The sequence below is a fragment of the Hydra viridissima genome, unplaced genomic scaffold, assembly GCF_058129835.1.
Source record: "Hydra viridissima isolate aposymbiotic clone 2 unplaced genomic scaffold, HvirCarnegie_v1 scaffold_12, whole genome shotgun sequence".
NCBI classification, from domain to species: Eukaryota; Metazoa; Cnidaria; class Hydrozoa; order Anthoathecata; family Hydridae; genus Hydra; species Hydra viridissima.
In genome coordinates this window covers 10715832-10743771 of record NW_028324311.1, presented here as the reverse complement: position 1 = coordinate 10743771, position 27940 = coordinate 10715832, and the positions used below count along the sequence as shown (strand labels likewise).

General features: G+C 29.0%; 2 protein-coding genes and 1 long non-coding RNA gene across 7 annotated transcripts; 1 reads left to right on the top strand and 2 right to left on the bottom strand.

Annotated features, from left to right (window-relative positions):
• Nucleotides 1-9768: 9768 nt before the first annotated feature.
• On the top strand, nucleotides 9769-11439 carry LOC149881230 (uncharacterized). The gene is made up of 2 exons (XR_016445975.1): nucleotides 9769-10394; nucleotides 11126-11439. It is a non-coding gene; the product is annotated as an uncharacterized LOC149881230 (long non-coding RNA).
• Nucleotides 11440-12091: 652 nt separating this feature from the next.
• On the bottom strand, nucleotides 12092-16922 carry LOC149881229 (uncharacterized). Of its 2 annotated transcripts, none has more exons than XM_090068642.1 (7): nucleotides 16778-16922; nucleotides 16097-16152; nucleotides 14424-14555; nucleotides 14212-14344; nucleotides 13712-13777; nucleotides 12916-12948; nucleotides 12092-12724 (listed from the first exon to the last, which is right to left on the bottom strand). In XM_090068642.1, the coding sequence occupies exons 2-7, from the start codon at nucleotides 16139-16141 to the stop codon at nucleotides 12471-12473; spliced, it is 663 nt and encodes a 220-aa protein (XP_089924768.1). In that variant the 5' UTR covers nucleotides 16142-16152; nucleotides 16778-16922; the 3' UTR covers nucleotides 12092-12470. The 2 variants fall into 2 exon arrangements, with proteins under 2 accessions (XP_089924768.1, XP_089924769.1); XM_090068643.1 differs by lacking the exon at nucleotides 16778-16922 and adding an exon at nucleotides 16346-16472.
• Nucleotides 16923-17387: 465 nt separating this feature from the next.
• Nucleotides 17388-26266, bottom strand: LOC149881228 (tryptophan 2,3-dioxygenase-like). Of its 4 annotated transcripts, none has more exons than XM_090068639.1 (16): nucleotides 24923-25186; nucleotides 24587-24695; nucleotides 24129-24183; nucleotides 23749-23824; nucleotides 22748-22815; nucleotides 21098-21163; nucleotides 20808-20869; nucleotides 20585-20660; nucleotides 20241-20275; nucleotides 19950-20025; nucleotides 19736-19843; nucleotides 19595-19651; nucleotides 19458-19512; nucleotides 19240-19377; nucleotides 18277-18367; nucleotides 17388-17764 (listed from the first exon to the last, which is right to left on the bottom strand). In XM_090068639.1, exons 2-16 carry the CDS (start codon nucleotides 24619-24621, stop codon nucleotides 17638-17640), a joined length of 1125 nt encoding a protein of 374 aa, XP_089924765.1. In that variant the 5' UTR covers nucleotides 24622-24695; nucleotides 24923-25186; the 3' UTR covers nucleotides 17388-17637. The 4 variants fall into 4 exon arrangements, with proteins under 4 accessions (XP_089924765.1, XP_089924767.1, XP_089924766.1 ...); XM_090068641.1 differs by having other exon boundaries at nucleotides 25013-25118; XM_090068640.1 differs by lacking the exon at nucleotides 24923-25186 and adding an exon at nucleotides 24763-24864.
• Nucleotides 26267-27940: the final 1674 nt, after the last annotated feature.

Below are 27940 nucleotides of genomic sequence, written 5' to 3'. Positions count from 1 at the left end.
TCATAAGGAAGAATAGAGTTATTGAACACAGTTTCATTTATTGCCATAGCTGATAATCTTGACTCAATAGTGCGAGGGATTTCTTTTATTATATTAGGTGGATGGTTTGAATCAGAATGAACATACGAAAGTTGGTTATTAGGTTTACAATATGGTTGATAAGAACTGTCGATCAGGTTCAATGTTACATCCAGATAATTGACAATTTTAATGTTCGATTGAATGGAGATATTTAGGTTGTTATCTTTAAAAATATGCGTAAAATGCTTTTTAATTTTCTCCATTTGTTGGCCGCTTTTGTTTTCAAAAATAGCGAGTCCGTCATCACGATACAAGCCAAAATTATTTTTATCGTAATGTTGAGAAAGCTGAAACAATATAAAGATACCAACTAGTTCGCAAACTTCAGCTCCATCAAATGCACCCATTGTGACATCAAATAATCCGCCTCTTTTCTTTATCCAAGCTTCATCGTTTTTAAAAATTAAAGATTTTCTTGCATGATATATTAATTTTTTATCGTCATCATTTATAACAACATGTTGTTCGGCGAAACTGATTGCATTGGTAAGAGTGGTTTCACTAATAGATGGGTAAAAATCATTTATATCAAAAATTAGAAATTTGCCAAGGGGTTTATTTTTGATGTTTTTAAACCAATCTATAACAAATTGTGTGCTTTGCCATTGATTCAACTGTAGTTTGCTTTTTAATTCGTGGATAATTTTTGATAAAATGACTTTGCTAACTCTTCCTACCTCGTTTTTCGATGGATTTAAAAGGCGAACTGAAGGGTTGTACGTACATCGCATAAAACATTAATAAACGTACATCGCATAAAACATTAATAAAGGCAGATAAAACATCTAATTTGTATAAGTTATCTAAAGATGAATACAACAAACTGCTAACAAATGCAGTTACTTCTACCTACAAAAAATCGTCGCCAGAATTAAAAGATCAAATAAATAAGGATGGAAAAAACCTTTTAATCCACCATGAAGTGTATAATAATATTGAGATAAACGGATCATCCGGTTGTTTTTTCACTTTAAAAGACCATAAAGATAACTTTATATAGTTTAGAAAGTTTTATATATAGTTTTGAATGTTTTAGGCTTAATAAAAGTTCATAAAGTTGTTAGTGTTTAAAATAAGATCTTTTAATAATGTTTTCAGAGTATTTAAGTTATTCGATTTTTCCAGTTGGGTATTTTTGGATACTAATTTGTTATATAGACAAGGACCACGGTACGAAATAGAAAAGCGCGAGAGAGTAGTTTTTTGGAAAGGTACTTTGAAGTTTCCCGTTCCTCTGGTATGGTATCTATTGTTGCTATTTTGAAAGAAATTCTTTGAAAAGTGAGAAGGAACAAGTCCAAGTTTATATTTGAGCATAAATAACAAATTTTGGAATATATTGATTTGATATACATTTAATGCTTTCAAATTTTTTTAATAGTGGCTCAGCATGCGAGAGTCTATCCTTATTAAAAACTATTCTTGCAGCATGTTTTTGTTTTCGATATAGTGTGGTTAGTTTGGATCTATGTGTACTCGCCCATGCAACATTAGCGTATATGTAGTAGCTTTGTATGAACGAGAAGTATAAGAACTTTAAATTATCAGGAGACAGTATAGAACTTGCTTTGTAAAGGATACCAATGTTTTTTGATATTTTAGTATTTAAAATATCTATATGTGATTTCCAAGAGATGTTCTCATCAATAAGTATCCCTAGAAATTTAGTTGCTCGGGTTCTCTCTATTTCTTTATTATCTATATTTAACGAAGGTAAATCGGAAGGTATTTTTATAAAGTTAGGATGAAAAAGAATGTATTTGGTTTTTTCTGTGTTTAGCGATAATTTGTTAGATTTTAACCAACTGTTTATTTTTTCAAGTTCAGTATTTGTAGTTTCATAAAGTTCTGTAATAGATGAGGATGCATAAAATAAATTAGTGTCGTCTGCGAACATTATGACATCCAATTTACTCGAGGCTTTAGGAAGATCGTTTATGTATATTAAAAACAAGAGAGGTGCAAGAATGGAACCTTGGGGGACACCGTATTTTATTTTGAGTAATTTTGAAGCTTTTTTTTTATGAGCAATAACGCATTGTTTTCTGTCTAGTAAAAAGTTTTTGAACCAGTTTAGTGCAACACCTTTTATCCCATATTTTTCCATTTTCCTAATTAAAATAGCGTGATCTACTGTGTCAAACGCCTTAGATAAATCAACAAAGACTCCAAGGACGTATTTTTTGTTTTCAAAGGAGTTATTTATATTATTAATAAGATCTAGAATTGCGTGTTCGGTTGAATGTTGCTTTTGGAAGCCAAACTGTTTTTCATTTAGGATTTTGTTATTTGTTAGATATTTATACAGTTTATTGTATATTACTCTCTCCAAAAGTTTTGAAAATACAGGTAGAACTGAGATTGGTCTGTAGTTATTTAGTGTAAATGAATCTCCGGTTTTTAATATTGGTATTACCTTAGCTATTTTTAATTTATTCGGTACAGATCCTGTAATAATTGAAGATTTAAATATTTCATATATTGGTTGTTTTATCACTGAAAACACATTTACAACTATATAGCTACAAATGTCGTCTATCCCAGGAGCCTTATACGTCTTAAGTGAGTTTTTTGCAATTTCTAGTTCTTCATGGTTTAGTCCAGAGAAAATATTTAAACAGAGATGTTGGTTTGTGATATAGGTTTCGAAGGAGATATCAGGGCATTGAATATTTGAAGCCATGTTAGGGCCTATGTTTGCAAAAAAGCTATTAAAGTTTTCAGCGATAGAATTTTTGTCGATATATTCAGTTTCATTAACGATAATTTTATCAGGTAAATCATTTGATTTTGTATGGTTTTTACCTATTATTTCTTTCAATATGTTCCAGGTTTTTTTAATATCACCTTTGCTTTTTTGTAGTTGTTTTGAATAATATATTTTTTTAGAACTCTTTCTAATTTTTTCAAACAGATTTTTGTATTCCTTGTATGTAGTTAAGTTAGTTTCATTTCTGTTTTTTAAAAACTTGATATATAATTTTTGTTTTGTTTTTGATGATTTTCTAATCCCGTTAGTTATCCATGGGCAGTTTAAATGTTTTAACTTTATTTCTTTCTCTTCAACAGGGAAATGTTTATTGTAGTGGTCTAGAAAAATTTTGAATTTTGATTTGAAGCCCTATTGAAATTTTTTGATTTGAAGCCCTATTGAAATTTGATTTGAAGCCCTATTGTTTATTACTTTTGCGGATGTTCATTTCAAACCTGTTCGCTTCATCACTTTAAAAGTTAATTTTCTATAAAACTTTCTAGCAATAAGTGTAAAGTATTATACATTTTTGAAAAGCTCATGTTATGGAGATTTTAAGAAAATTATACATTTTTACTTATATGGTTCAGTTTAGGAGTAATTATTTAAACAATAAAATAAATTTAAAAAAATAATATTCTTCAAGTTCACTGAGACTTTTGGTAGTTACCCACGCTTCCCCACGCTTTACATTTAATGTAGTATTGTAGCCTAGGTGTTTATTAAAAACATGTATAAGAATGAGTTGCAGAAACATGCGGTTTCCGAAATTATCGAGAAAAGAGTGATAAAAGTAATAAAACAGAAAACCGCTTTTTTTTGTGGTTTCAAATTTTGTTCATTTATAACAATAGCTTGGTATATGTTTTTTAATTTCTTATCAATTTTTTATTGATACCATGGCATTCTTTTATTTTTGCACTCCTTTTGTGGTGAATGTACACTGCCAATATATAAAGAGTTGAAACATTTGTATCAGTATAACAAATTCACAGTGGAAATTAAATCGACTCGTTTGAGTATTGAATATTACTTAAGTTACTTTTGTGACTTGTTAAAATGACAACTTTTAAGTGTTTGAAATGTAAATTATTGCTTTCCTATATTGATGGAGGAAAGACAGTTGAGGCACTGTCAACAATTTTAAAAGAAAATTATCAACTTTCTGAGGACAACTTGTGTTTCATCATTGGTGATATTTAAAGTCACATTATTCCGTCTTTTAATAAACGATGGATTCTGGCGTCACAGAAAAAGGAAGCTTTTTTATCTAAGAACAGTGATTGGTTGGATATTGTGTATCTTTACCTAACTCAGAAGAGGCAATTACCGACTCCACGCCATCTACTTCTTTTGAAAAACGCGGAAGGCCGTGCGTGTCTTATGGAGATTCGTCAGAATCCAGCAAAAAAAGAAAAAATTCCATGTTACTTAAGGAATATGGATTCGAGCATATCTTTAATACATATCTTCAGGCGTTGCATTCAATAGGAGAAGAAGCAGAAGCAAAACTTGTGGATTCATTAAGGATTAAAAAAAAATTAATATCGAGTTTTATGGAAAACGCAAGCCAGAAGAATATGCTAACTGATGAAGAAGCACTCAGCGTGTTTATTGATTTAGATTTAACAAAAGCACAATATTTGTACATGAGGAAGGTGACAAATGAACGAAACTGTTCCATATTTCCACCATATTGTAAAATTCAAGAAATTAAACAGACCTGCTATCCACCATCTTCTGCAATAGAAATTACGAACACACATCCGAAAATTCTGGAACTGCAAGATTTATTGGATCACACTGTAGCCAGAATTTTGACCATAGATTCCGTGTACAGTATTGAATTCAAGCATTTACTTTCATATAGTAAATGGGGCTGTGATGGTTCCTCTGGCCAAAGCCAATACAAGTAGAAACTTCCAGAGGAATCTGAACTTATTTCTGATGCAAATTTGTTTACTAGTTCTTTGGTGCCTATCAAAATAATTGATAAAGTAACTGGCGCAGTTGTTTGGCAAAATCCGGCACCTTCATATGTTCGTTTTTGTCGACCTATATGCATAGAATTCTGCAAAGAGACTTCCTAGAAAACTAAAGCCATTGTAGATGAAGTAAAGAGCCAAATAAATTCTTTGCGTGAAATGTGCAAGAACTTGATGAAGATACTCTGCAGCTTTTGAAAGTCAACGAACTGGTTTCAGGAACTGAAAGTCCCTATGTAGTTATGATATAGTACCTTTAAGGTGGTACCAGGGTAAAAAACGGCTATTTTTGATAAAATTTTGAAAAATACCAAAATTAATGTTTTGAATTCTTAAATCTACCTATTTCAATATGCGTTTTGCAAAAAGTCAAAAATCTTCTTAATTTTAATCAAATTTGGCCTTTTTTTAAAGAGCAGTTTGGTTCTTGCTTCATAACAACGACCTTAGAAACGCTTTTTTTCTCGCTAAATCTCAATTTTTCAGAAAAAATAACTTTTCATAGAAAATAGATAATAGGCTGAAATTTTTCAGGTTTAAAGATGAACATATTAAAAATGTTGTCTGTGAAGCAAATTTTTGTTATTTTTTATTTAAAACTCATTTTTATCATGCTTTGGTCCCAAACTACCCTTAATTTTATATCTTAAAGTTCGAATGTCAACCTGGTAAAATTAAAAATGTTTTAAAAAATTCTGTTTCATAGACAACATTCTTAATACATTAAAGAATTCATGTTCAAATTTTCAAGCAGTTTTGACTCTTTTTGAGTTAGTTATATTAGATGAAAGAATAAGCAGTTTTGGGGGTAACATAACACTAATTATGCGCATAATTAATGACGTCATCACTAAAATTTTTTTTTGGGCTACTGTTTTATATATTTTTTTTGTTCATTAATAGAAAAGAACTAAAGTCTATTAATAGTTTTCAATTTCTTGTTAAAAAGTTACCTTTACCCTGGTACCACCTTAATATACCTATACATTATTTCATAAAAGCAACTATTTAAAAATTGTTATTAAGAAACTGTTTTAAATATTTCTATAATTAGTAGGTAAGCACTTTATGTATTTTTTGTCGTTTTTAATAATTTTAAGGTATTTTCATACATTTGTAAAGCATTGTGTTAAAGTGTAAATTAACAAACTGCCAATTTTGAAGTTTTTGATTTTTATTTATTTATTTTTAATATTGTATTACAAAAATTTCTTATAAAAAGTATTTCTCAAGAAGCGTCATATACTACTTTACATTTGTGCAAAATTTCAAATCTCTATTTTAAGTAACAAAAAAGTTATCGATTTTTGGTCCGAAACACACCTTTATTTTCCACTGTGCGGCGGTGCCTAAGAAAAATGGAATTTTCTCGTATCGAAACATCATAACTCGAATTTCCAAAACAAAAAATTAAAAGCATATTCAGTATTAGAAAAAAATAAAAAGCATATTCAATATTAGAAAAAAGTTCTTCTTTAAGAAAGATTTTTAAATACCAAGAGTTATTTAGATTTTTAGTTATTTTTATTTTTCAGATATTTTTTTCAGATTTTTTACTGAAACCACGCATTTAGGTTTTGTTTAAAAGTTCGAGTTAACATCCCCCCCCCCCCCCGACACTTCAGAGCATCGCCTTCTTTAAAATGTCCCCTTGCGATAGAACACGTGAAGCATCGGTTGGCTTTGAAATAATGCAGTATTGAATAGAACATCAGTTCCCTAATTCATTTTGAACAAAATTAACATTTAATGAAAACTTATTATCAAAACGGTAAACGGCTCTTCAGCTCATCAAGACATCTCTAAGGAAAATTTTTGTTTTTGGTAATGAACTTTAATGTAAGGAACTGGTAAAGAACCTTTTAAATGTTTTTGGTAATGAACTTTAATGTAAGGAACTGGTAAAGAACCTTTTAAATGTTTTTGGTAATGAACTTTAATGTAAGGAACTGGTAAAGAACCTTTTAAATGTTTTTAGTGGAAGAGTAAACTGTTAAACTAATTTAGAGCAGAATGTTTTTCAATGCCCTAAATAGGATTACTGCTCTTAAATAGGATAACTGCTCTTAAATACGGATAAATACGTTGTATTTCGATCGATGTAACAAAACATGGATTTTTATTGAGAAAAGGGATTAACTCAAGTTTTAAAATAAGAAAATGAAAAATGTATGTGAAAAGGAAAAAACTCGGTATCATCAACTTAGTATTAAAGACTTTTGACAATTTGGACAAACGTTCTGACTTATATAACGCTAAAACAAATAAACGCTTATTTCTGGCCTTATTCTCTAGATTGTTTAAACAAAATCCATCAGGATTTAGTTTAAACAACTACATATTATCTTGACATAACTGCACCTTATTATCTTGACCGTGTTTTGTATTTTTTTAGCGAACTAACAAATGTTTTACAGTGGTCATGTCAAGATAATGTATTGTTATTATTTATCTATGGCTGCATCACAAGATTTTATGAATCTTTCGCAAAAATTGCGAAAAGATGGCGCAAGCGCAAGTTTATGCAGGTCTTACGATTTCTTTGTGAATTCCAAATTTCTTAAAAAAAAAAAAAAAAATCTCACGAAAATCGTAACTTTTTCTTACGTAAGAAAATTTTTCACTTCACTATCAAACTATTGATAATTACTTTATTCTATTTTTTATTCAAACGATCATTTTATATTTTGAGAATAAAATTCTTTAAAAGGTGACCAAGGACTTTTACTTAACATGCCGTTAGAACGGTCTACCATGAGCACAATGTCATTTATGTGTCTTTTGAATGAAAGTTTCTCATCTATCACAACACCAAGATAAGTTTAATTACCAGACAAAGACAGTTTTTGGCCCATTACCCTAAATTTCAAATATTTTTGAAGATTCTTGTTATTTTTTTAGAAAAGTTAGTATGTCGCATCTTAAATATTATTATTTCTAATTTTTTAATATTCAAAGAGATCTTATTTGCTCGAAGCCACTGGCCATATCCTGATTAACACATTTATTTAGTTTTTTGAGAGAGTTTAATTGAAGATTAGTATCACCAGCAGAATGGTAGTACTAATCTTCAATTATTAAAGATACGTATTTGAATGTTTGATTGGTAGATTAAGATCATTGATATAGATAATAAAGAGAAGACAATGGTTTAAATCACTCCTTTCCAATCGTCGACCTAATTTTCGACGATTGGAAAGGAGTGGTTTAAACCATTGCAAGGATATGCCGCGTACACCATAATAGTTAAGCTTTGATAAGAGAATATTAGGGTCTTGGGTGTCAAAAGCTTTTTGTAAATCGATAAAAATCCCATAAGTAAAGTTTCCATTATCGAGAGCAGCTTTTATGCTTTCTGTAATTTCGGTAATACATCAGGAAATATTCTATTGCAAAATGATTTATTAAAATGACAGGTTTATATAGAACTCCTGTTTAAGAAGTTTTGTTAAAAGGATATTTGTTCCAACACTCTCACTTTTGTAGGGTGGAATTTATATAGCCGAGGGTTTCCTCTTTGTTATTAGTTGCGCATAAGAAGAGTTGAGCTATCAAAGGTTGGCCAGATACTTTTGAAAGTTTGTTATTAGTTGCGCATAAGAAGAGTTGAGCTATCAAAGGTTGGCCAGATACTTTTGAAAGTTTGTTATTAGTTGCGCATAAGAAGAGTTGAGCTATCAAAGGTTGGCCAGATACTTTTGAAAGTTTGTTATTAGTTGCGCATAAGAAGAGTTGAGCTATCAAAGGTTGGCCAGATACTTTTGAAAGTTTGTTATTAGTTGCGCATAAGAAGAGTTGAGCTATCAAAGGTTGGCCACATACTTTTGAAAGTTTGTTTGTATTTGCAGTTGATTGAAGTGTAAGATTATTTATTGAGGTCCCAAAAAAGGTTTTTCAAGTTTGCATTACCAGGTTTTTTAGGTTAAATTTCAATTATTTTCCTGTAAGATATTCAAAATCGAAAATATTAGAGAAAGCAAAAAAATGCCTCTGTACAGATTGTTAGACAGTACCAAGTATTTAAAGTTTTGACTTTTTCATGTCCTTTTATCAACTCGATTGCATTTTATGTGCTATTTGTTACATAGTTCACCTTGGATTGCTGAGTGATTTTTTTTCTCCCACTTTATGTCATTTACCGCATGGTTGTTTCACCACCATTACAAAAAAGTTGCAGAAAATCACTTCATTATCACTTCAATCAAACTTGATATTATCAGCTAAAATTATCAAATTCGATTCAGGCCGTATAATTTAGGTAGACCATGATCCAAGCTATGATATTTAATTGAGGTAGTATAATCTTCTTATAAGCAATTCATTAAAAGCTCAGGGCTATTTAATCATTTTGAAGGTCTGAGGCAAAACATAATATGTTAAAATATATATATATATATATATATATATATATATATATATATATATATATATATATATATATATATATATGATTTGAATGTTGACATCTTGTATAAGAGTTATATTAATAATAAACATCAAATAATACGAATTCTCTAAATACAAATATTAATTTATTATGAGAAATTCTTTACGTTTTTACGTAAGGATAATAAAGAAAGAAGCCATTCAACTGCTGACGTCAGTTAACTTTAACCGTTTTTTGTAACTTAAAATAATTTTACGAGCTGATGATGCTGGTAACCATAATCCAGCGAAAATTTCTCACAATAAATTAATATTTGTATTTAGAGAATTCGTATTATTTGATGTTTATTATTAATATATATATATATATATATATATATATATATATATATATATATATATATATATATATATATATATATATATATATATATATATATATATATATATATATATATATATATATATATAATTATAATTAAAAACGATAAAGAAAAACTTTTATTATGGAACTTTAAGTTTCATGCCTAACGGCAATCATCAGCCATATATTACAAAATTAAACGTTAAAATTACATTTATAATTACGGTGGCGTGAGTTCTAATGACTCCATGGAAACAAAATCTTAAAAGTATAATGTGACGTAAACGTAAAGTGAAGTGAAGTGAACCAGGATCAATCTTCGGTATCAAATGAGGAAATAAGGAACTTGTTCTTGTACCTGCACTTCGAGACTGCACTTTGTGTGTTTAATAGTTTCAGAGCAATTGATTATATGATATACTTTAAGATTTTTCATCAAATCGTGTTTTCAATGCAGAAAAGAGAAGAACTTTGTTAGCTTTTTTTTGTCAATCTTAAATTTTTACTCTTTTGATTATTGAGAAAGAACGTTCTCCTTCACAAGAGTTCTCCATCCAAGATGCTCACATAAAGCCCAAATGCAATCCATACATTTGGAAAAGTGCAGTTAATTATTTCACAATATTATACTGCAACATTTGCTTCACTTTTTTTACTCGTTGTCTTTCCATTTTTAATATTTCAAAGAACATAATGATCTCATCCGTGAAATCCGTTTCCAAATCGCAATTATTGTGTTATACGAAATACTCTGATCTTCACGAAAAAATTTTATGTCTGACATTATTGGCTTCTTTCAAGAACCCTATCAACAACAACAAGAAAAGTTTGTTTTTTAAATTGTTCCTGATTGTCGCACTTTAGTAAAATTTTAAAGAATTTTAAACAAATTCATGGTTATCCGAAATTTATTTCATTAACATACATAGTCAAATGATTTTTTTTTAAATTTTCAAAAAGTTAAAAATTTTGAATAAGTTATGAATGATGTATAAAATAATGTTGAACTGTGCGTTTTAAAAGTAATATATTAAAAAAATTTAAAGTTTTCTTTTGTTATGTCATAAGTTAAAAGGAAAGTTTTTTTTCCTCGGCCTCACTTCTCTCATAGGCCTGGGGCAATTGCCCCTAGGCCCCTTGGATAATCCAGACTTGATTAGGCTCTAAATATTTTCTTAAGGCAATCTAACTTTTGACATATTATTATTGTTTTTAATCACTATGACTTCCGAGATTAAACTCCGAAGCCCAATTTAATACAAAAAAGTATTCAGCCGGCTGTCAATTTATGACGCCATGTTCTTGGTTTCACATCTATTTAATGACAATTCAATAAACGTAATAAAGTTTTTGATAAAGTTCTCTTCGTTAAATATCCTCGTTAAAAGTCGTGTAGTAAAGATTTTTGCAAGAGAGAGAAATGACGTTTCATGCATAAATAATTATGATACCAAACAAGTATAACGGGTTTATTGACAATAGTTGTAACTTTTAACTACAAACATTAGAAATAAAACTTGTATTAACTCTATTTGTACTCAAAGTTGTTATTTTTAGTTAAACGACCCAAAAACAGCATGAATGATAGAAACACGAAGAATAAAACATCTTGAAGTTGGATTAAGACAATAAAAGTTAAAGCGAAAATAATAGTAATTTTCACAAACCGCCGTCATCAGTTCTATCATCTAAGACCTGAATAAAACTGGCTCCAGTACTCCGCAAATCAAGATCAGGCTGTATCACAAACGGTTGAACACCTGTGACTCGTTTTATCTTTCTTTCCCGTATCCTGTATCATGTCAATGATAAAATTGAGTTACAATAGAGGGGTATTTGAAAGAGTAATTTGTCTTAAGAAACAATTTTTCTAAGTGAGTGCAGTTTCTCAGATAGTATCATTTTAGAGCGCCAAAAAATAGTTTCTCAGATAGTACCATTTTAGAGCGCCAAAAAAAATTATTTTAAGTGTAAGTAGAATTTATGCAAATAATGTTTATGTTTTAAACGCCAATATGTCATCAAATTAATGTAAAATGCGGGACGCATTAAAAAACGTTTGGCCGAATACTTTTTTTGCATCAAATAGGAGCATCGAGGGTGTTATAGTAATTAAAATAGTATTTATACATTATATTTGCTAACTGTTGGATGTACCTCTAGCAAAGAATTGAAAAATAAAATGATTTTTTATTTAACGTAACGAGAAAAAACGAAATTTTGTTTTCCCGAAACCTTTTTTACTACAGCTGTTTTTCTGTTGTAGCAAATTTTTCTGAAGATTTTATAAAAGCCAAAAAAGTTTCAGAAAAATGAGATCATTAACCCACATGTTTAAAAGTCAATCATGTAAAAAAATAAAAGTAATTCTTGACAAACTTTACAAGAAGTAAAACCCTGAAAAAAACATTTAGCTTGATTTATTAATGTAGCTCTTGATCGTAGTATCAGCTTCGTAATGTCAGCTATTACAACAACAGCAATCTGCCGTGACCGAAATTTATAACTTTTAAAGAAGAAAAATTTTAAGGTATTGGATTTTGCATTTTCTATACATCAAAAATATCATTTAAAAAAATACTGAGATAATAAAGCGACACATGATAAAACAGCACAAGTAAAATTGGCTCTAACTTGCTTCTTTCTTTCTAAGAGACTTATTTTATAAATTATCATATATTACATAATTATCACATACAATATGCAGATTTATATGTACTCGGTGCGAGGCGCTTTGTTTAAGATTTTGGTGTAACGTGTAAACAGCTAAAAAGTCTCGGATAAAAATTATTGTATTATTTTTAAATTATCAAAAGCCTCACTTATCCAACAAGTAGCTTTCCAATAAATGGATTTTTAGCTTACAGCTTGAAGAAAATGCATCGAGTTAAAAGGTTTTGCTTTAAGCGTTGGACGGCAACTTGCACGAATAAGAAATTTGCGTGTATGACTGATCGTCGTAAGGTGTTTGGAACACTCTCTGCATACTGACGACACACCGGACCAGGTTAAAGGATCGTTGAAGGTTATCTTTGCAAAACTCTGATACTTTGTCTTTAGATTCTTTTGTTGATAAAATACCGGAATATTCCACCTCAAGTATTTCAATTTCACCGAAGCATTGAAGTTCAATATCATTGTTTCCTTTAGCATGACCTGCCAAAGAAAAAGCAAAAACTTATATTTGATTGGTGCGTAAATTCTAGCATGACCTGCCAAAGAAAAAGCAAAAACTTATATTTAATTGGTGCGCACATTTTTCGTTGAAACAATTTTATGTCAATTACAAACAGAAAAACTCCAATACATGCAATAAATACGCAAAAAAAATCAGTTTAACTTCGTACCTATATTCATTATTGGGTCAGATGGAAAATTTCCTAAAAAATAAAAAAAAAGAACTTGCTTTGATGTAATATAAACAAAAATTATCTTATGCAATTTATACAACAATATGGAGAATATCATAAATACAGTTAAAGTAATTACTATTTAGTTGTATTTATGTTACTTTAATATAAATTATTTAAAAATTTTTACAAGTAAATAAATAATAAGTCTGAAACTGGGTCAAATATATTTTCAAAAGTTGGGACTTTAATTTTTATAAGTGAAAAGATGCTTCTTGAGATTATATAGGTATTTAATTCTATTTGCAATCCGAAAAATTTTGTTTGCTATGATAGACTTAGCTACAGGACCCTTGGTTGTAGTCATATAGACTGAAAATAAGATCTTTACATTTTGTTCAGCAAAAGACAATTGCTCTTAAATCGAAAAAAGCAGATGTTTGAACGATTATTAATTATATATTATACCAGCAAAACAAAAATAATCTGACTCAATTTCTAAATATCTCATGAATAATATTCTCACGTAAGGCTCTTTGTAAAGTGATTTTAAAGTCCACTATAAAATTTATTTCGTTCAAGACTTGGGTTGAAAAATTTACAACTATTACAACTAATCATCTCAAGAATTTTTTTTTTTTAGCAATAAATCCCCTCTGCATACATTTTTATCAACTATTAAAGTCAAACATTCTTGTTAATATTTAGGAGAATTTAAATGTGCGTTTTGTATATTTTGCGTTTTAATAAAAAAAATATATAAATAAAAAAGACTTATGTAGAAATGACTCACCTTTAGGAAATGATCCGTTGTTCATGTTAAAGTAATTGATCATTTTTTGGAGGATGTGTCGATCATCTACAAAATACAAACTTTTTTTTTTGAGGAAATTTAATGGTTATTAGCAGTATCTGTTTTTTTCAGCATCGCATAGCTAGTTTCGCATGGCTGACCTTCCTTTAAGCTAAGCCCCCATTTTAAATAAACTTGATGGGGGCTAGTTCAAAATAGGCGGTTATTTAACAACTTGAGTTTTAGGGGTGGGGGTTAATACTGAAGTGGGGCTAGCTTGGTCATTTACGGTATTTCCGAAAATAGTTTCAATAAAAAGTATTTACTTTCGTGACGACTTCGCCCTCTCCTCTTCCTTAAGAGTATATTAAATTTTTAAGTTTAAAAAACGATAGAGAAAAAATGATAGAGAAACAAAACAAGTTTGGAGGTTGTTAAAACTTTTTTTAACTAGATAAAAAATACGCAACACTTTCATTATTTTTCATTCAAACTAATACCTTGACATGCGTCAACGTAGACTTTAATGAATGGAGTAAAACCAACTACAACACCAATCATAAACATTGCAACACAAATCAATATCATTCCAACTGTAGAGCGAGTCAAGCAACGGCAGTATGAAGCAAAAATCTAAAAATTGAAGCAAAAATAACCTAACGTCAATTGGCTTGAAACAAAAATTTCTTCTCCCTTATGACGCAATTCTCACCTTTTTTTTTCTGTAATCACAAGCGCCGCTGTTGTCGAGAAGATTTGCATTTTCGAATTTCTGCTCGAAACTGGGAATGTAACTGGGAGATTCTACGTATCGAATTTTCTTTCCGTTTCTTACTTGTCTGCTCTTTGTTTGAAATTAAAAACGAAGAAAAAAACGTTTATCTTGATAAGAATAAAAACTAGGAGAGGATTTGACTACTAAAAATATTTTTATATAATTCAACTGAAGCTTGTTTTTTTATAATATACTTGATCAAGTGTCATTTATCAAAAACTGTTTTAAAAAAAGCTGTTTAATTGGAATGTAAATAATAATTTCAATATCTATATTTTACAAGTTAAAGTAAGTGGATTTCGGACATTTCTTCTTCCTGATGTTAAGGGGTATGCCCCCCAATAATTTAAGAAAATTTTTAATTTTTTTCAAAAAATTAATATGATTGTTTTTAAATCAAAATTTAACGTAGATTCCGAATTTAAACAATTTAAAACCTATATTTAAATAGTTTTTTCTCAAAATGTATGATATGTTTAAAGCTGAAGTGGTCTTTACACAATTTTAAACTTTAAAGTTCTTTTACTCAAAATGAGTGTTTTTGTTGACAAGCCAGTTTTAGCAAATGATATCTTTTGAACTAGAGATGGTAGAGTGATCAAATTTTCAGGGTATGTTTATATGACTTGTACTTGCAACTTAAGCTAAAAACATTCGAGTTTTGACTTTTAAATCAAGAAATATTTTTGTCTAAACTTTGCTAAAATTTTCGACTAAATATTTGGGGTGATCGAGGCAAAAATTATAATATTTTTTTAGTTTAAGTTGTAGACCTTGCTTTAAAGAGTCTAGTATCAAAGTTTCATTTAGAAATACATAATAGTTCTGAAATTATCAACTGCTAAAATCATAGACTTTTTCCACTATTTCCGCCATTATAGTTGTTTGCTATGAATTTTTTTTTTTATAATTTATAAAGAACTCTTAGAAAATATATAGTTTTATAGCATGCAATACCAAGTTACTGATTTAGTTTTATCAGGGGGCATACCCCTTAAGGGAGGTTTAAAATTCAAATATGTTCAGGTCACTCCATTTTTATTGACGTCACAAGTGACACTATTATGTTAAAAGAGAACATTGTAAACAATACAAATATTTAATGAGATATTTACAAGTCTCCTTTCTGACATTGGTTAAAGGGATTTGTAAATTCCCCTATTTGCGTATACAAATCTCTTCACCCGCTGTTAGAGATTTTTTGTCTTGTTCAGTCAGCTTCATTACTCTGTTATTTAATTTTTTTGTAAAATAAATGTTATAATAATTTTAAAAAATTAATTTAAAAAATTTAATTTGATATCCTATTAAAAAAATGATAAAATATAAAAGCAAAGAAGCATAGCCGTCGTAGATGTAACCAAATTCTTATGTTCAATAAATAATATAAATAAATAAATAAACAAATATATTTCTGAAGTAAGGCGAGTAAACGTTGCGTTTTGTTGGTCAATTATTTGGAATATTTTTTTTAACAATTTGTTACACTTGTTATCATACCTGTTCAGAAATGTTATCATACCTGTTCAGAAATGTTATCATACCTGTTCAGAAATGTTTTCATACCTGTTCAGAAATGTTATCATACCTGTTCAGAAATGTTATCATACCTGTTCAGAAATGTTTTCTGTTGATTGCTGCTGAAAGCTTGACATCTTTCGTTTTGCTGTTTAAAAAATATATATTGAATTAATGAACTCATTAAAAAAAAATAATTTCATTATCTTATATTGATTTGGTATTGATTCAGTTAAACTTTATTTGCAAAAAAAAAAAAGAACAGATTATTAGGCTTCGAATTTAAATATGCATATAAACTTATAAATATATAAACTTATAAACATATAAAGTGAAACTACAATTGTAATGTTAAAATGTTTCTGGTTCACTCAGCCACATCACATGTAGAATGGACATCAACTGAACGGTTACAATAAAATGGTTTTTTGTTTTTGTTTTAAATTAGAGAGGATAGCGTCACCTGTTACACATTGAATTCGTTTTAATGCTATGACAGTTTGTTTTCAAATTCATTTTTATAATATACTGATCATTACAATAAGGTAATATTCTTATAGGATAATATTTATTATAATATTACAATAAACTATTTATATATTTGTTATGTAAAAAGACGGTGAGATTTTCACAAGTTAGAAGAGCAACAACAGTGAAGAAACTTTTCACACGCGTTTTAAAACGTATTTGCTTTTTTGGTAAAATCCATCGAAATAACTGATAAATTTTCATAAAAAAACTGAAAATAAAGCAACAACAAACAGCCAATTTACCTACTGCCCAATCTTATAAGATACTCCACCGAACCAATAAAACTCGGTTAAACTTCCACTGAAGACAATTTTATTTCTATGTTCTCCCAGACAATCAATTAGAGCTGATTAATTTTGTATTACAATCCACTCATTTCCCAAATACAATTTTTGTAAGTTTGTTTTTGCTTTTAAATATAGCAGGTGTGTTTTAAGTTCATTAAATAAATTAAAAATTAGCTCTCAACTAAATGATGTTTAGACTGAAATAAAACATTTCTGATTGGCCAATACGCAGAGCTTTTCTTTATTGTAGTACTTTAAAACGCAAGTGCGAGTCTTTAATAATTGACGCGTTTATAAATAAAAAGAACTATTGTAATATGGGTTCTCGCTTTGTAATCGTTTCGCGGACGTTTTTATGACGAATTTGAACATACTTCTTAGAATGTTTTATAGAATAATGTGGTGATTTCTTATCCTGCACATTTCCCTGCATATCAAAAAAATTTAGATTTGAACTATTTTAATAGCTGAAAACGAAGCAGATGAAACTTCTTCCCAAATAAGCGAATGCGCGCGCACAACTTTTTTTATTTGAGATTGTACTACTGCCGAAGAAATAAAAACATTTTTGATTTACTTCTTCATGATGAACAACGTTGCTTATTTACAAAGAATTTGAAAACAAGGAAGAAAAAAAATGTACATATTTTTTTAAAATAAATCTCCCCGAAATCTCCGAAGTAAATCTCTCCAACGTATCTCATAAAATTGCGTTCAGATCACAAGATCATTTTCTTCAGGGAAAAATTGTTGATTGTTTGAAAAAAAAAATTTTAGGTCTTGCGACAGGTAAAATTATTTTAAGTTTATCTTCTTCACTGCTCTTCCATAGAAACAGAGCATAACCTTTTACGAGTGTTTATGTGCAAACGAGGTATGTACTGGCGAGGTAAATTATAGTTAGAAAGAAGAAAGAAGTCTTGGAAGGCTTTGTAACGATCGCTAAATACAAAACAAGTTAATGAATAATTTGACAAATAATTAGTTAAAATATTTTAAGTAGCATAGCGTCAAAGGTTAAAAAGACTAGAAGAAATTTTAAAATGTCATTAAAAATGTCATTAAAAATGTCATTAAAAATTTATGAAAAAATTTATGAAAAAATTTATGAAAAATTTTATAAAAAATTTTATGAAAAGTTTTATGAAAAGTTTTATGAAAAATACTATGAAAAATACTATGAAAAATACTATGAAAAATACTATGAAAAATACTATGAAAAATACTATGAAAAATACTATGAAAAATACTATGAAAAATACTATGAAAAATACTATGAAAAATACTATGAAAAATACTATGAAAAATACTATGAAAAATACTATGAAAAATACTATGAAATATAAAACTATATAAAATATGAAATTACATGAAATATGATGCTAATTGAAAATTGAAGTTATATGACATATGAAACTTATCAAGTTATAAAAATTAAAATATAGTTTAACTACCTTATAGTAGCGCGAAGATAAGAATAACCAGAAGAACCCCCGGAACCTGCATTTGATCCCAACATCCGCTGTACAAGGAGAGCATGGTTATCTAAAATAGTAGTAATTTGAAATTTGTAAACAGTTTCTGAAAGTCATTAACATAAATACTCTTTATTGATAAATATATGGTGTATTTCCTACATTTATAGAGAGGGAATGGACCATATATTTTCTACATTTACATTTCATACTTGCTTTGACAGTTAAAGATTTTAGAACAATTCGGCAGTGTTTTGACATATTGTTGCTTATAGTTGGTGTTTTAAAAACTAGTTTTTTTGTTTTTGAAAGTTTTTGTAAGTAAACTTTTTGAATTCTTTTTAAAATTCATCGTAATATCCTAAAATATTTTAAATTATCTTAAAGTGTCTTAAAGTACATTCAAATTAATACCAGTCCGATTGTAAAGCGTTAACTTTTACAACAATTAACAACAACTTTTACAACAATTAGCAACAACTTTTACAACAATTAACAACAACTTTTACAACAATTAACAACAACTTTTACAACAATTAACAACAACTTTTACAACAATTAACAACAACGTTTACAACAATTAACAAGAACTTTTTATTAACAACGTAGTTTTTAAGAGATTTTTGTGACAAAGAAGTTCTAAAAAATCATGCAAAGCTCTTGCGATTTCGAATGCCTATCATTATCAGTTATCTGTTAACTATTTACCTACAATATTTATATTTTAAACATCTTTATCTTTTATTTATTTGTTTGGCAAATCCTTGGTTGTTAAAATATTGTTGACATTAAAATTTGTTTCAGTGCTTTCTGCAATCTAATAAAAGAAGATGACGTGGCTTTTTAACGAGCTTTAGGTCCGTTAACCTTATTTTTATTCATATGAACTTTTTACTTCTATATTTTACCAAATAAGTTTTAGAGGAAAATCAAATATATTACTTCTCCACTTCATCATGGAGACATCAATATCCATTAACAGATGAAGCATTGTGAATGGTTGATGGAATATCACTTCATCTCGATAAAAAGATATCATCAGTGCTCCGTAAACTGCTTTTCTCGACAAAAACATTTCACCTTTAAAAATAAGAAACAAACTTCTTAACCGTTTAAACATGAAACATAAGAAAGTTGACTTAACAAGAAAATAGACTCACATCTTGAAAGCATCACATCGTATTTTTTCTGATCCAAAATCTTTTCATATTCCTCCTAAAAGTAAAAAGTTTTCAGTTAACACAAAAATAATGTTAAATAAAATTGACTTCCTTTAAATAGATTTTAAGATTTGCACTTCTTTTTTGACGATTGAGTTTAACATGGCTTGACGATTTTCGCAATCTTCCTCTTTCTAAAACCAAAAAATATATATCAAATTTTCGATGCAACTTAAATTTGTTTTGTAGACGATTTTAAAAATCAAAAACCTGCATACTTCAGCTTCCAGTCTTAGTTGTGCGAACCAACGGTAGCAACTTTTGGCGAATTCAGAAGAGAACTCAAAATTATTATCTTCTAAACCTGGTGTTCTTTCCAACCATTTCTAAAAAGTTTTATCAAATGCCGTTAAGCACCCGTTGATAAGGTGACGATTCAAAGTAAAATGTAAAGCGAGCTTTTTTAGAGATTCTAAATTTAATAAAAATTACTTCCAAAAGTACAAATAGGGACGGTTCGTTTTCGGACAGCTCCACCATGCTACGATATTCTGTTTTCAACGCTTCGCTAAAAACGTTTTTAGTTAAATTGTAAAATCGTTCTTTGAAGTGAGTAAAGAAAAAAAAAAAAAAGCGAAGAATTTTCAGCAAGCACATATTATGCATCAATTACTATTTCTATATAAAAGATTTTTATACAAAACGTGAATTCTTTATTTATACATTTAAATATTCCAGTTCGCAATATGAAACTTACAAGAAAAATGAGATAAAAACAGAAACCTGTATTCTGCGCGGTTGTGTTTGATGCGGTTAACCTATCATAAAAATATAAATCTAAAAACTCTGAAATGAATTGTGGCTTCGATTTTTTCTTCGATATATTTAGTTGCTTGTTACGCCTGTTTTCTCATTGTAAATCGTTTAAATTTTTATGGTTGGCTATAACATTCTTTTTACTTAAACCAAACTTTATTGGACAATAAAACAGAAGCTGTAACTTAAAATTCAAAATGAGCTATAAAAAAACAATTTTTCAATAGCTTGGCTTAAAAATTATCATTAAAAAAAAAAAGGATTTGGTCGACCTTTTAGTCGGCCAAATTAAATGACTATAAAGCATTTACCTTTTTGACTCCAAGTTTGTTTTCGATAATTCTAAATTGCCAACTTTGAAATCCAGATGAGTTTTCTAACACGTGTCTAAAAAAGAAAAATGTTTTTATGCAAAAAGATACAAATAAAAACATTTTATACCGATAAATAGAATGTAATGGAAAAGTTAAAATTTTGAGTCAATTGATAAAATCGTTTTTAAACTAAATTCTTGAATTTATTTTAAAAAAATACCTGAAGTCCAAAAAATCCAATGGCGTCATTGTTTCTAAAATCTTCATCTGATCAACCAAAATCTAAAAAGAGCAGACTTTTACCACCAGGATTATTTTAAACAAACTCAAACATTCTCTTGTTAAAAAAATTGTTGATCAAATAATGATGATTGGTCTGCAACATTTGTAAATGTCAGAACTAAAACCTGGCCTATTAACGACTCGGCCATCATTAGTTACCATTAAAATAAATAACTACCAAAAAAATTAACACTTTGCCTTTCCTTGTAAAATGAAGAGAACACTTACTGCAAATATTTTGTTTACTCGACCAAGCCTCGAGTTGATTTTCAGCATGTGACCTTCATCGACTCTCTGTCAATTTAAATTTTTTAACATATAAGCATTTAACATATATATTTTATAACATATAAGATGATATATATAATGATATATATGGCTATGAGAAATTATTTTCAAAAGCTGTAAAAGTATTATAAAAAATTTAATAAAAGTTTTTTTAAAATTTTTTTTAAGTGAAAAGTTTTATCAAAAAAAAAACTCTGTGACAATGAGACATTGAAATGGGAAGAACCAGTAAGTGTCAACCGGTCAAAATAAGATTTAATTATTATGACAAAAATGAAAAAATGTGGACACCAATTTGATTGTGGTGGACAAAAAACAGTTTCACTCGTATTTTTTGTTTGTTTTTTAATTGAAAGAAAAGTGAGTAGGGGAGAACCTTAATGAATGGGACGATTATTGAATGAGACAAACTCAGATTCTTATACAAGCATCGATGTAAGGATATTCAAATTCCTGTAACAAAGAGTGATAAAAACTGACCGACTCAACTGACCGACTCATCCATCCTATTGCTCTATGACCGTAATGACAATGGATGTTATTGTGAATGTAAAAAGTAATTAAAAAAAAATTTTTTTCTTCTGATTTTGCAGCAATTTTTGAAGTTATGGAAAATAAAATTCCATGCTTAAATAGATAGCAGTCTCTAGTACTACTGTGAGTAAAACATTCAAACTTAATGGTGTTTTTGGTGTGACTAATCATTTTTGGATAAAGTGATGCGCATATTGAATGGGACAAAGTAATACCTATTGAATGAATTTAATAAAGTATTATTTACAGAGGGATGCTGCTGTCCCTTACTTTTATCCCCATGGGTAATGGGTATTTTTTACACACTTTTATACTGCAATATTTTACTTAAATAAAAATAACTAAATATAATATTCTAAAATGAGAATGTTCTACTTTGATTGAAATTTAATTAGAGTTAAAATGTTTAAAGTTAAAAATATTTTTTGTCTGGTCTTTATGTATGTATCTATATATTTAACTACATTTACAATAAATAAGCTAATTTGAAAAATGATTGAATTAAATACGTTTACTTTTAATTCTTTTATGTTTGTCCCATTCAAAAAGAGAGTTTTATTGGAGCATGACATTTGTCCCAATGAATGGGACAAATGTCATGCTCCAATAAAACTCTCTTTTTATCAATAGCCAAATGCAAATCCAATTTTTTTGTTTTACTATATCATTGAGCAAGTGTCGGTGGTTATCAAACATAATTAAATATATATATTTGACAATTTTATCTACGTTTAAAAAGCATTTTGCAAAAACTGTCCCATTCATTGAGGTTTTCCCCTACACCAGACACTATCGCCACCCTCATATCAGATTCTTAGAATATCGAGATTTTAATTAGGGAGAAGAAAAAGGTATGACACACCCTAATGATTGATTCATTTTCGGTCGCCGGTATATTTTAAAAAAGGTTGAGACATTTCAATTCTCAGAAAGATTCAGTAGCTATATAAAAAAAATTGACAGCTTATGAAAAACTTCAATTGATTCAAAATACTTAAAAAATAATAGAAAATAACATACAGTAAAATGCAGTAAAAAAAATAGCTTATGACTTACCGGCTGCAAGAAGATTTCTCGTATTGAGTCAATTTCATAAATGATTTGTTTAAACCAAAGCTCATATACTAAAAGATCGAGAATGTTAAGAAATCAGAAAAACAAGAAGAATGTAGAGAAATGACAAGAAAGTAAAAAGTATGCCAAAAAAATTCAGCAACAAATAATACTTTAAGTGAAAGCGATTTAAATTGTTTAATTTTTTGAATGAAAGTAAAAAAAATTTGATTTCTTTCAAAAAGGTTTACATTGATACCGTGAAAGGGTGGTCATTGGAAGAAGATCTAGTGGGCCGCTTTGTCTACACATAAAATGGCTATATTTAACCATATTTCTTAATACTTTATGCTGTTTCGGTCAACATCATCAACATCATCAACATCATCAACATCATCAACATCATCAACATCATCAACATCATAACATCATCAACATCATCAACATCATCAAAATCATCAAAATCATCAACATCCCACAGGCTGAAATTGAATCCCATGTCCAGAAATGACCAAAAATACAGTTTCTCTATTTCACTATTTCTTCACTGATACCATTATTTTCTACAGTTTTCTTCGCTGATGACATTGTTTTTGTCGGTTTTTTCCACTAATGCGTTTGTTTTTGAAGGTTAACTTTGGTTATAATCTTAAGTTTTTTATATTTTAACAATTTAACAACAAAAATCAAAATATTTTTTATTGCTTGTTTGATGAAAGCGTTTGTTGATGATGAAAGCGTTTGATGATGAAATTGATGATGATGAAATTGATGATGATGTTGATGATGAAAGCATTTTGATGACGATGTTGATGATGAAAGCATTTTGATGATGATGTTGATGATGAAAGCATTTTGATGATGATGTTGATGATGAAAGCATTTTGATGACGATGTTGATGATGAAAGCGTTTGTTTTTTATTGTTTGTTTGATGAAAATCGTTCGTTGTTATACAACGAATAAATCTGCTATACCTTGATGGATTGTTATACAGTACAGTACCTTGATGGATTATGATGAACAAATGTTCATCATGGACATCAGATCGAATATTCATTGCTGAAAACAACTTGTCAAGCTAAAAAGAAAAGAGGCAAAGTAAAAAAAAAGGCGGTTTTTTTAACACTTTAACTGCCGCATGTACAGCCGGCGGCCAATAACAACATATTTTGATACGCCGCTCCTTATTTTACTACGGTGTTTGCCACACGTTTGTTTACAAATGCACGTGCATTTGTAAACAAACGAACGCATCGGCATGTACCACATACCGCAGTAAAACATGGAGCGGCGTATCAAAATAAGTTGTTGTTGGCCGCTGGTTGTACATGCAACAGTTAAGGTGTTAAGTCTTAAGCAATAGTTAGACTCGATTATCTTACTTGCAAGTATTTTGTGTAATCAAGTTGATCTTCTTCCTTTTCTTTTTTAGATGTTCTAAACAATTTCAAAATATAGTTTATTGGTTATCAATGAAAAACTGGAGAATAGAGCCTATGATTTATGATCTGTCACTCTTAAACAGTAAGAATTTCCGGAAAGTGTTTTAGACTTAACAAAGTTATGAAGAACTTATGTAGAAAGGACATTAAAAGTTAAGAAAAAAAATTTATTTTATAAAAAAAATAATTCTTCCACTTTAATTTAAAAGTTTATTTTTATTTCTTCCTTCTCTGTCAAAAATACGTCTGAACAAACATCATGTCGGCGCTAATGTGGTTGACGTAGAACATCATGTCGGCGCTAATGTGGTTCACTTTTTAAATAATTTTATGCTCAGAGTAATACTATTTTAAAAATACTTAAAAACAACAATTTATATGCCAAAGATTTGACTCACATTTGCAAGTTGTCATTCATAAACGGACAAGCCATTTTCAAAGATAATTAAAATCCGACTTCTTGGATTTCGTTTTTCACCTTGTTGAAAATGTTACTTCTTTCTTCTTCTAAACAATACATAAATAGCATATAAATTGAATAAAGACTGAAAAAAAAAAATTCTTAAGTACCCACTTGCAAGATTTAAAGAAATTGTAATCTTTAAAAAAAATTCTTGTTCTTCTTTTACAACTTAAAAAAACTTATCAAGAGAGTAAATATTTATCCTTATAATTTTGACGTATAAGGTTGCAAGATAAAAAAAAACGCTGTTCATAAGACGAAATAACTTTACACATAGTTTGTTAAAACATAAAAATGAAAACGTTGGTATCGTGGAATAAAATGCTCGGTCTAAAGTTCTCTGCTGTAAAACTTCTACCACCTCGCTGTTTTTTTTGCCAAAGCATATCGATAAAATCCGCAAATAACGAAAAAATATTTGTTATTGATAAAAACTTTTCATCTGCCGACCGCCGATCTATTAAGACAATTTTGAAAGGGATGTAAGTGTGTATTTAAACCTCCCACGAATGTGTTGGGGCACGAATGTTGACTTAAAGATTAATATCAATCAAGCTTTTTAAATTTGTTTTAAAAAATTTTTGTTAAAAAGTTTATTAAAATAACGAAAAATTTTTTCTTCTTGTTTTTGAAAGGTTTTCATAAAATAAATAAACTATTTTAAAACAGATTAAGGAAATAATAGTTTTTTAAAAAAAAAGCATCACCATTTGTAAAAAGGTGTGACAGAGGATTGTTTTATTATAACAATAATGGCGGAGTTATTTACACAGTGTACTCTTATTATTTTGCATGGTCAGAAAGGTTATAGACTAAATACGTGTTTAACAGTTTATGGCGTACTTACTTAAGCCTTACTTCAAAATCGCTGACGACAATCGAACCAAAAATTCAATTAATGAATTAAAATATGATTAAAATGAAGATTTTTCCTTCTATGAGAAGTAGTAAAAAAAATTTTTAATTTTTCTTAAATAAATAGTTTATCAAAGATAGAAAATGTTCTTTTATTTTGGGTTATCATCCTGAGAATAACAAAGTTTTGGGAGAAAAAAAAAAACGTTTAATTTGCAGAATAAAATTTCAATTCTTGTGAAATATTTTGTTTTTCACAGAAGTAAAAGTATAAATAAAAAATTTCAAAAAGAAAATGCGTTATTTTTTTGAATTAAATGGGTTATTAACATAATCAGTTGTTAATATTAATTTTATTAGAATCTATACATATTTTGCAGCCATAAAAGATAAGTATCTATTGCTATGTTAATAAGGTACGGAAAAAAATAATGGCAAGAATTAACACTGAAAATAATTGCAAGAAGTTGGATAAAGAAATTTTTCCATCATTGATTAAAAATCTGTTTGAGTATGGCAAAGCTTTAACAACTGCATGAATTAGTTGCATTTTAACAGGCTGGCTTTTTCCCAATTAATAAAAAAGCATATATGAAGAAAAATTAAAGATTTTCATTCCAACTAATAAAGCTGCAATAACATCAACACGTGAAATAACAGTTATAGCAGTGAAACCATCTACACGCTACCATCGGAAGTTTAATTTGCGCTGAAAGGTTTTCTACAAGAGCAAAACGCATTTTTAAAAACGCAATCTAAAAAACGAACTTTGACGGCACATGCGTGATACAAGAACTTTGACGGCACATGCGTGAAACAAGAACTTTGACGGCACATGCGTGATACAAGAACATCCAATTGCAGTGCTCAAGGACCAAGAAAAAATAAAGTTACTGAAAGTCACTTTGTAATACATGTGAGTCTTTCTTATCGTAAAGTCACTTTGTAATACATGTGAGTCTTTCTTATCGTAAAGTCACTTTATAATACATGTGAGTCTTTCTTATCGTAAAGTCACTTTATAATACATGTGAGTCTTTCTTATCGTAAATAAAGTTACAACAAGGACTCGCAATTATCATTAATAACATATGCGAAGTATATTAAAACTTTTTTTAAATTAATAGGTAATTTGTGTATGGACACTTTCCGTTCAGATTTGGGGTAAAAAGCCAGCATGTAAAGCGAAGAGTTGACCATCTACTCCTAGGATATATATTTTTGTGACGATTTACTCATCATACAGACCAATAGAGGCTAACTTTACCAAACCGATGTAAGATAACGACAGTTGCAACTTAGAAACCGTTTAGTCTGCAATTTTGACATAAAATGTTTTCCTGATAATGATTTAAAGTAAATATAAAAAATAACTGGCAACAGGAGAAGTGAAGTTATAATAACTTTTTTACACCGTCGTTTGTTATTCAACAATTTAGATGAACCGGTAACCTTTACCAATAACTAGTTCAGACAGAGCTTCAGGAGGTTTGAAAAATTAATCTTTAATATATTGCGGATGTCTTACGTTACGTGAATTTTTAAACATCGTCATTTTATCCGTAAAAAATGAAGAAAACTTCAGAATCATCTATGAAGAGTTTCGCTCGAAGTATTTGTTGTTGCAAGAAATTTCTTCGGGTCTTTACTTTTCCTATTTAGGGGAAAGGTGCCTATGATGGTATAGTGCCTATAATGGCATACCAGTCATATTTCCAAAAATATTAGTTTTTGTGCAAAAGTGATTAGACCAACATGTGTATATTAGTAATTCATTAAACTTCTGGTAAAAATTCGTCCCTCAGTCATTAATAATGCTTTTGTAATTAACAAACATAAATTATCGCATGTTGTAGATTTAATGCCCTCATATATTTAGGATTACGATTTTATTATACATCATACAGAAGTGAAACTTTCATGCATTTCATCTGCAGGCTTTGTACATTTATTAGAATACTTATTTTAATGCTATGTGTAGAATAAGGTAGTCACAGCTTGTTTTAATAAATATGGTGACTCTTTCCTATGATGGCATACCGAGGAGTTGCCATCATGAAAGTCTGCGAAATGAATTGAAAAAAATGCCTGAAATAGATTTTAATGCGCATAAAAAGGTAATCAAGCTAATACCAATGATGAAATACAAGAGCTTGAGAAACCAACACATTTGGAAATGAGATCTCCCCCATCAGAAGCTTTCATATACATTGGATCTTCTGTTTCAACGAAAGGATAAGATCTAGAATACAAAAGCTGTGTCTTTAGCAACCCTAAAATCGAATTGAAAAAGGCACGAAAACGTTGAAAAACTGGACTTCTGAATACCACACCGGATATTTAAGAATTAAAAGATAAGGCAAAAGATAAAGATAAAAAAGAAAAGGAAAAATTTGTTAGAAAAACAAAAAGAAAGACGGTTGTTGAAGAAAAA

What these genes read in the sequence shown, in the direction of transcription:
- LOC149881229 (XM_090068642.1), bottom strand. Translation starts at nt 16,141, where the DNA reads ATGTCAAGCTTTCAGCAGCAATCAACAGAAAACATTTCTGAACAG. An exon ending in GTGATTACAGAAAAAAAAAG is followed by an intron (nt 14,345 to 14,423) that starts GTGAGAATTGCG and finishes TTCAATTTTTAG; the next exon opens with ATTTTTGCTTCATACTGCCG. An exon ending in TGACCCAATAATGAATATAG is followed by an intron (nt 12,725 to 12,915) that starts GTACGAAGTTAA and finishes TTTCTTTGGCAG; the next exon opens with GTCATGCTAAAGGAAACAAT.
- LOC149881228 (XM_090068638.1), bottom strand. Translation starts at nt 24,621, where the DNA reads ATGGCTTGTCCGTTTATGAATGACAACTTGCAAAT. An exon ending in ATTACACAAAATACTTGCAA is followed by an intron (nt 23,825 to 24,128) that starts GTAAGATAATCG and finishes TTTTCTTTTTAG; the next exon opens with CTTGACAAGTTGTTTTCAGC. An exon ending in TATCTTCGCGCTACTATAAG is followed by an intron (nt 17,765 to 18,276) that starts GTAGTTAAACTA and finishes TTTTGTATTTAG; the next exon opens with CGATCGTTACAAAGCCTTCC.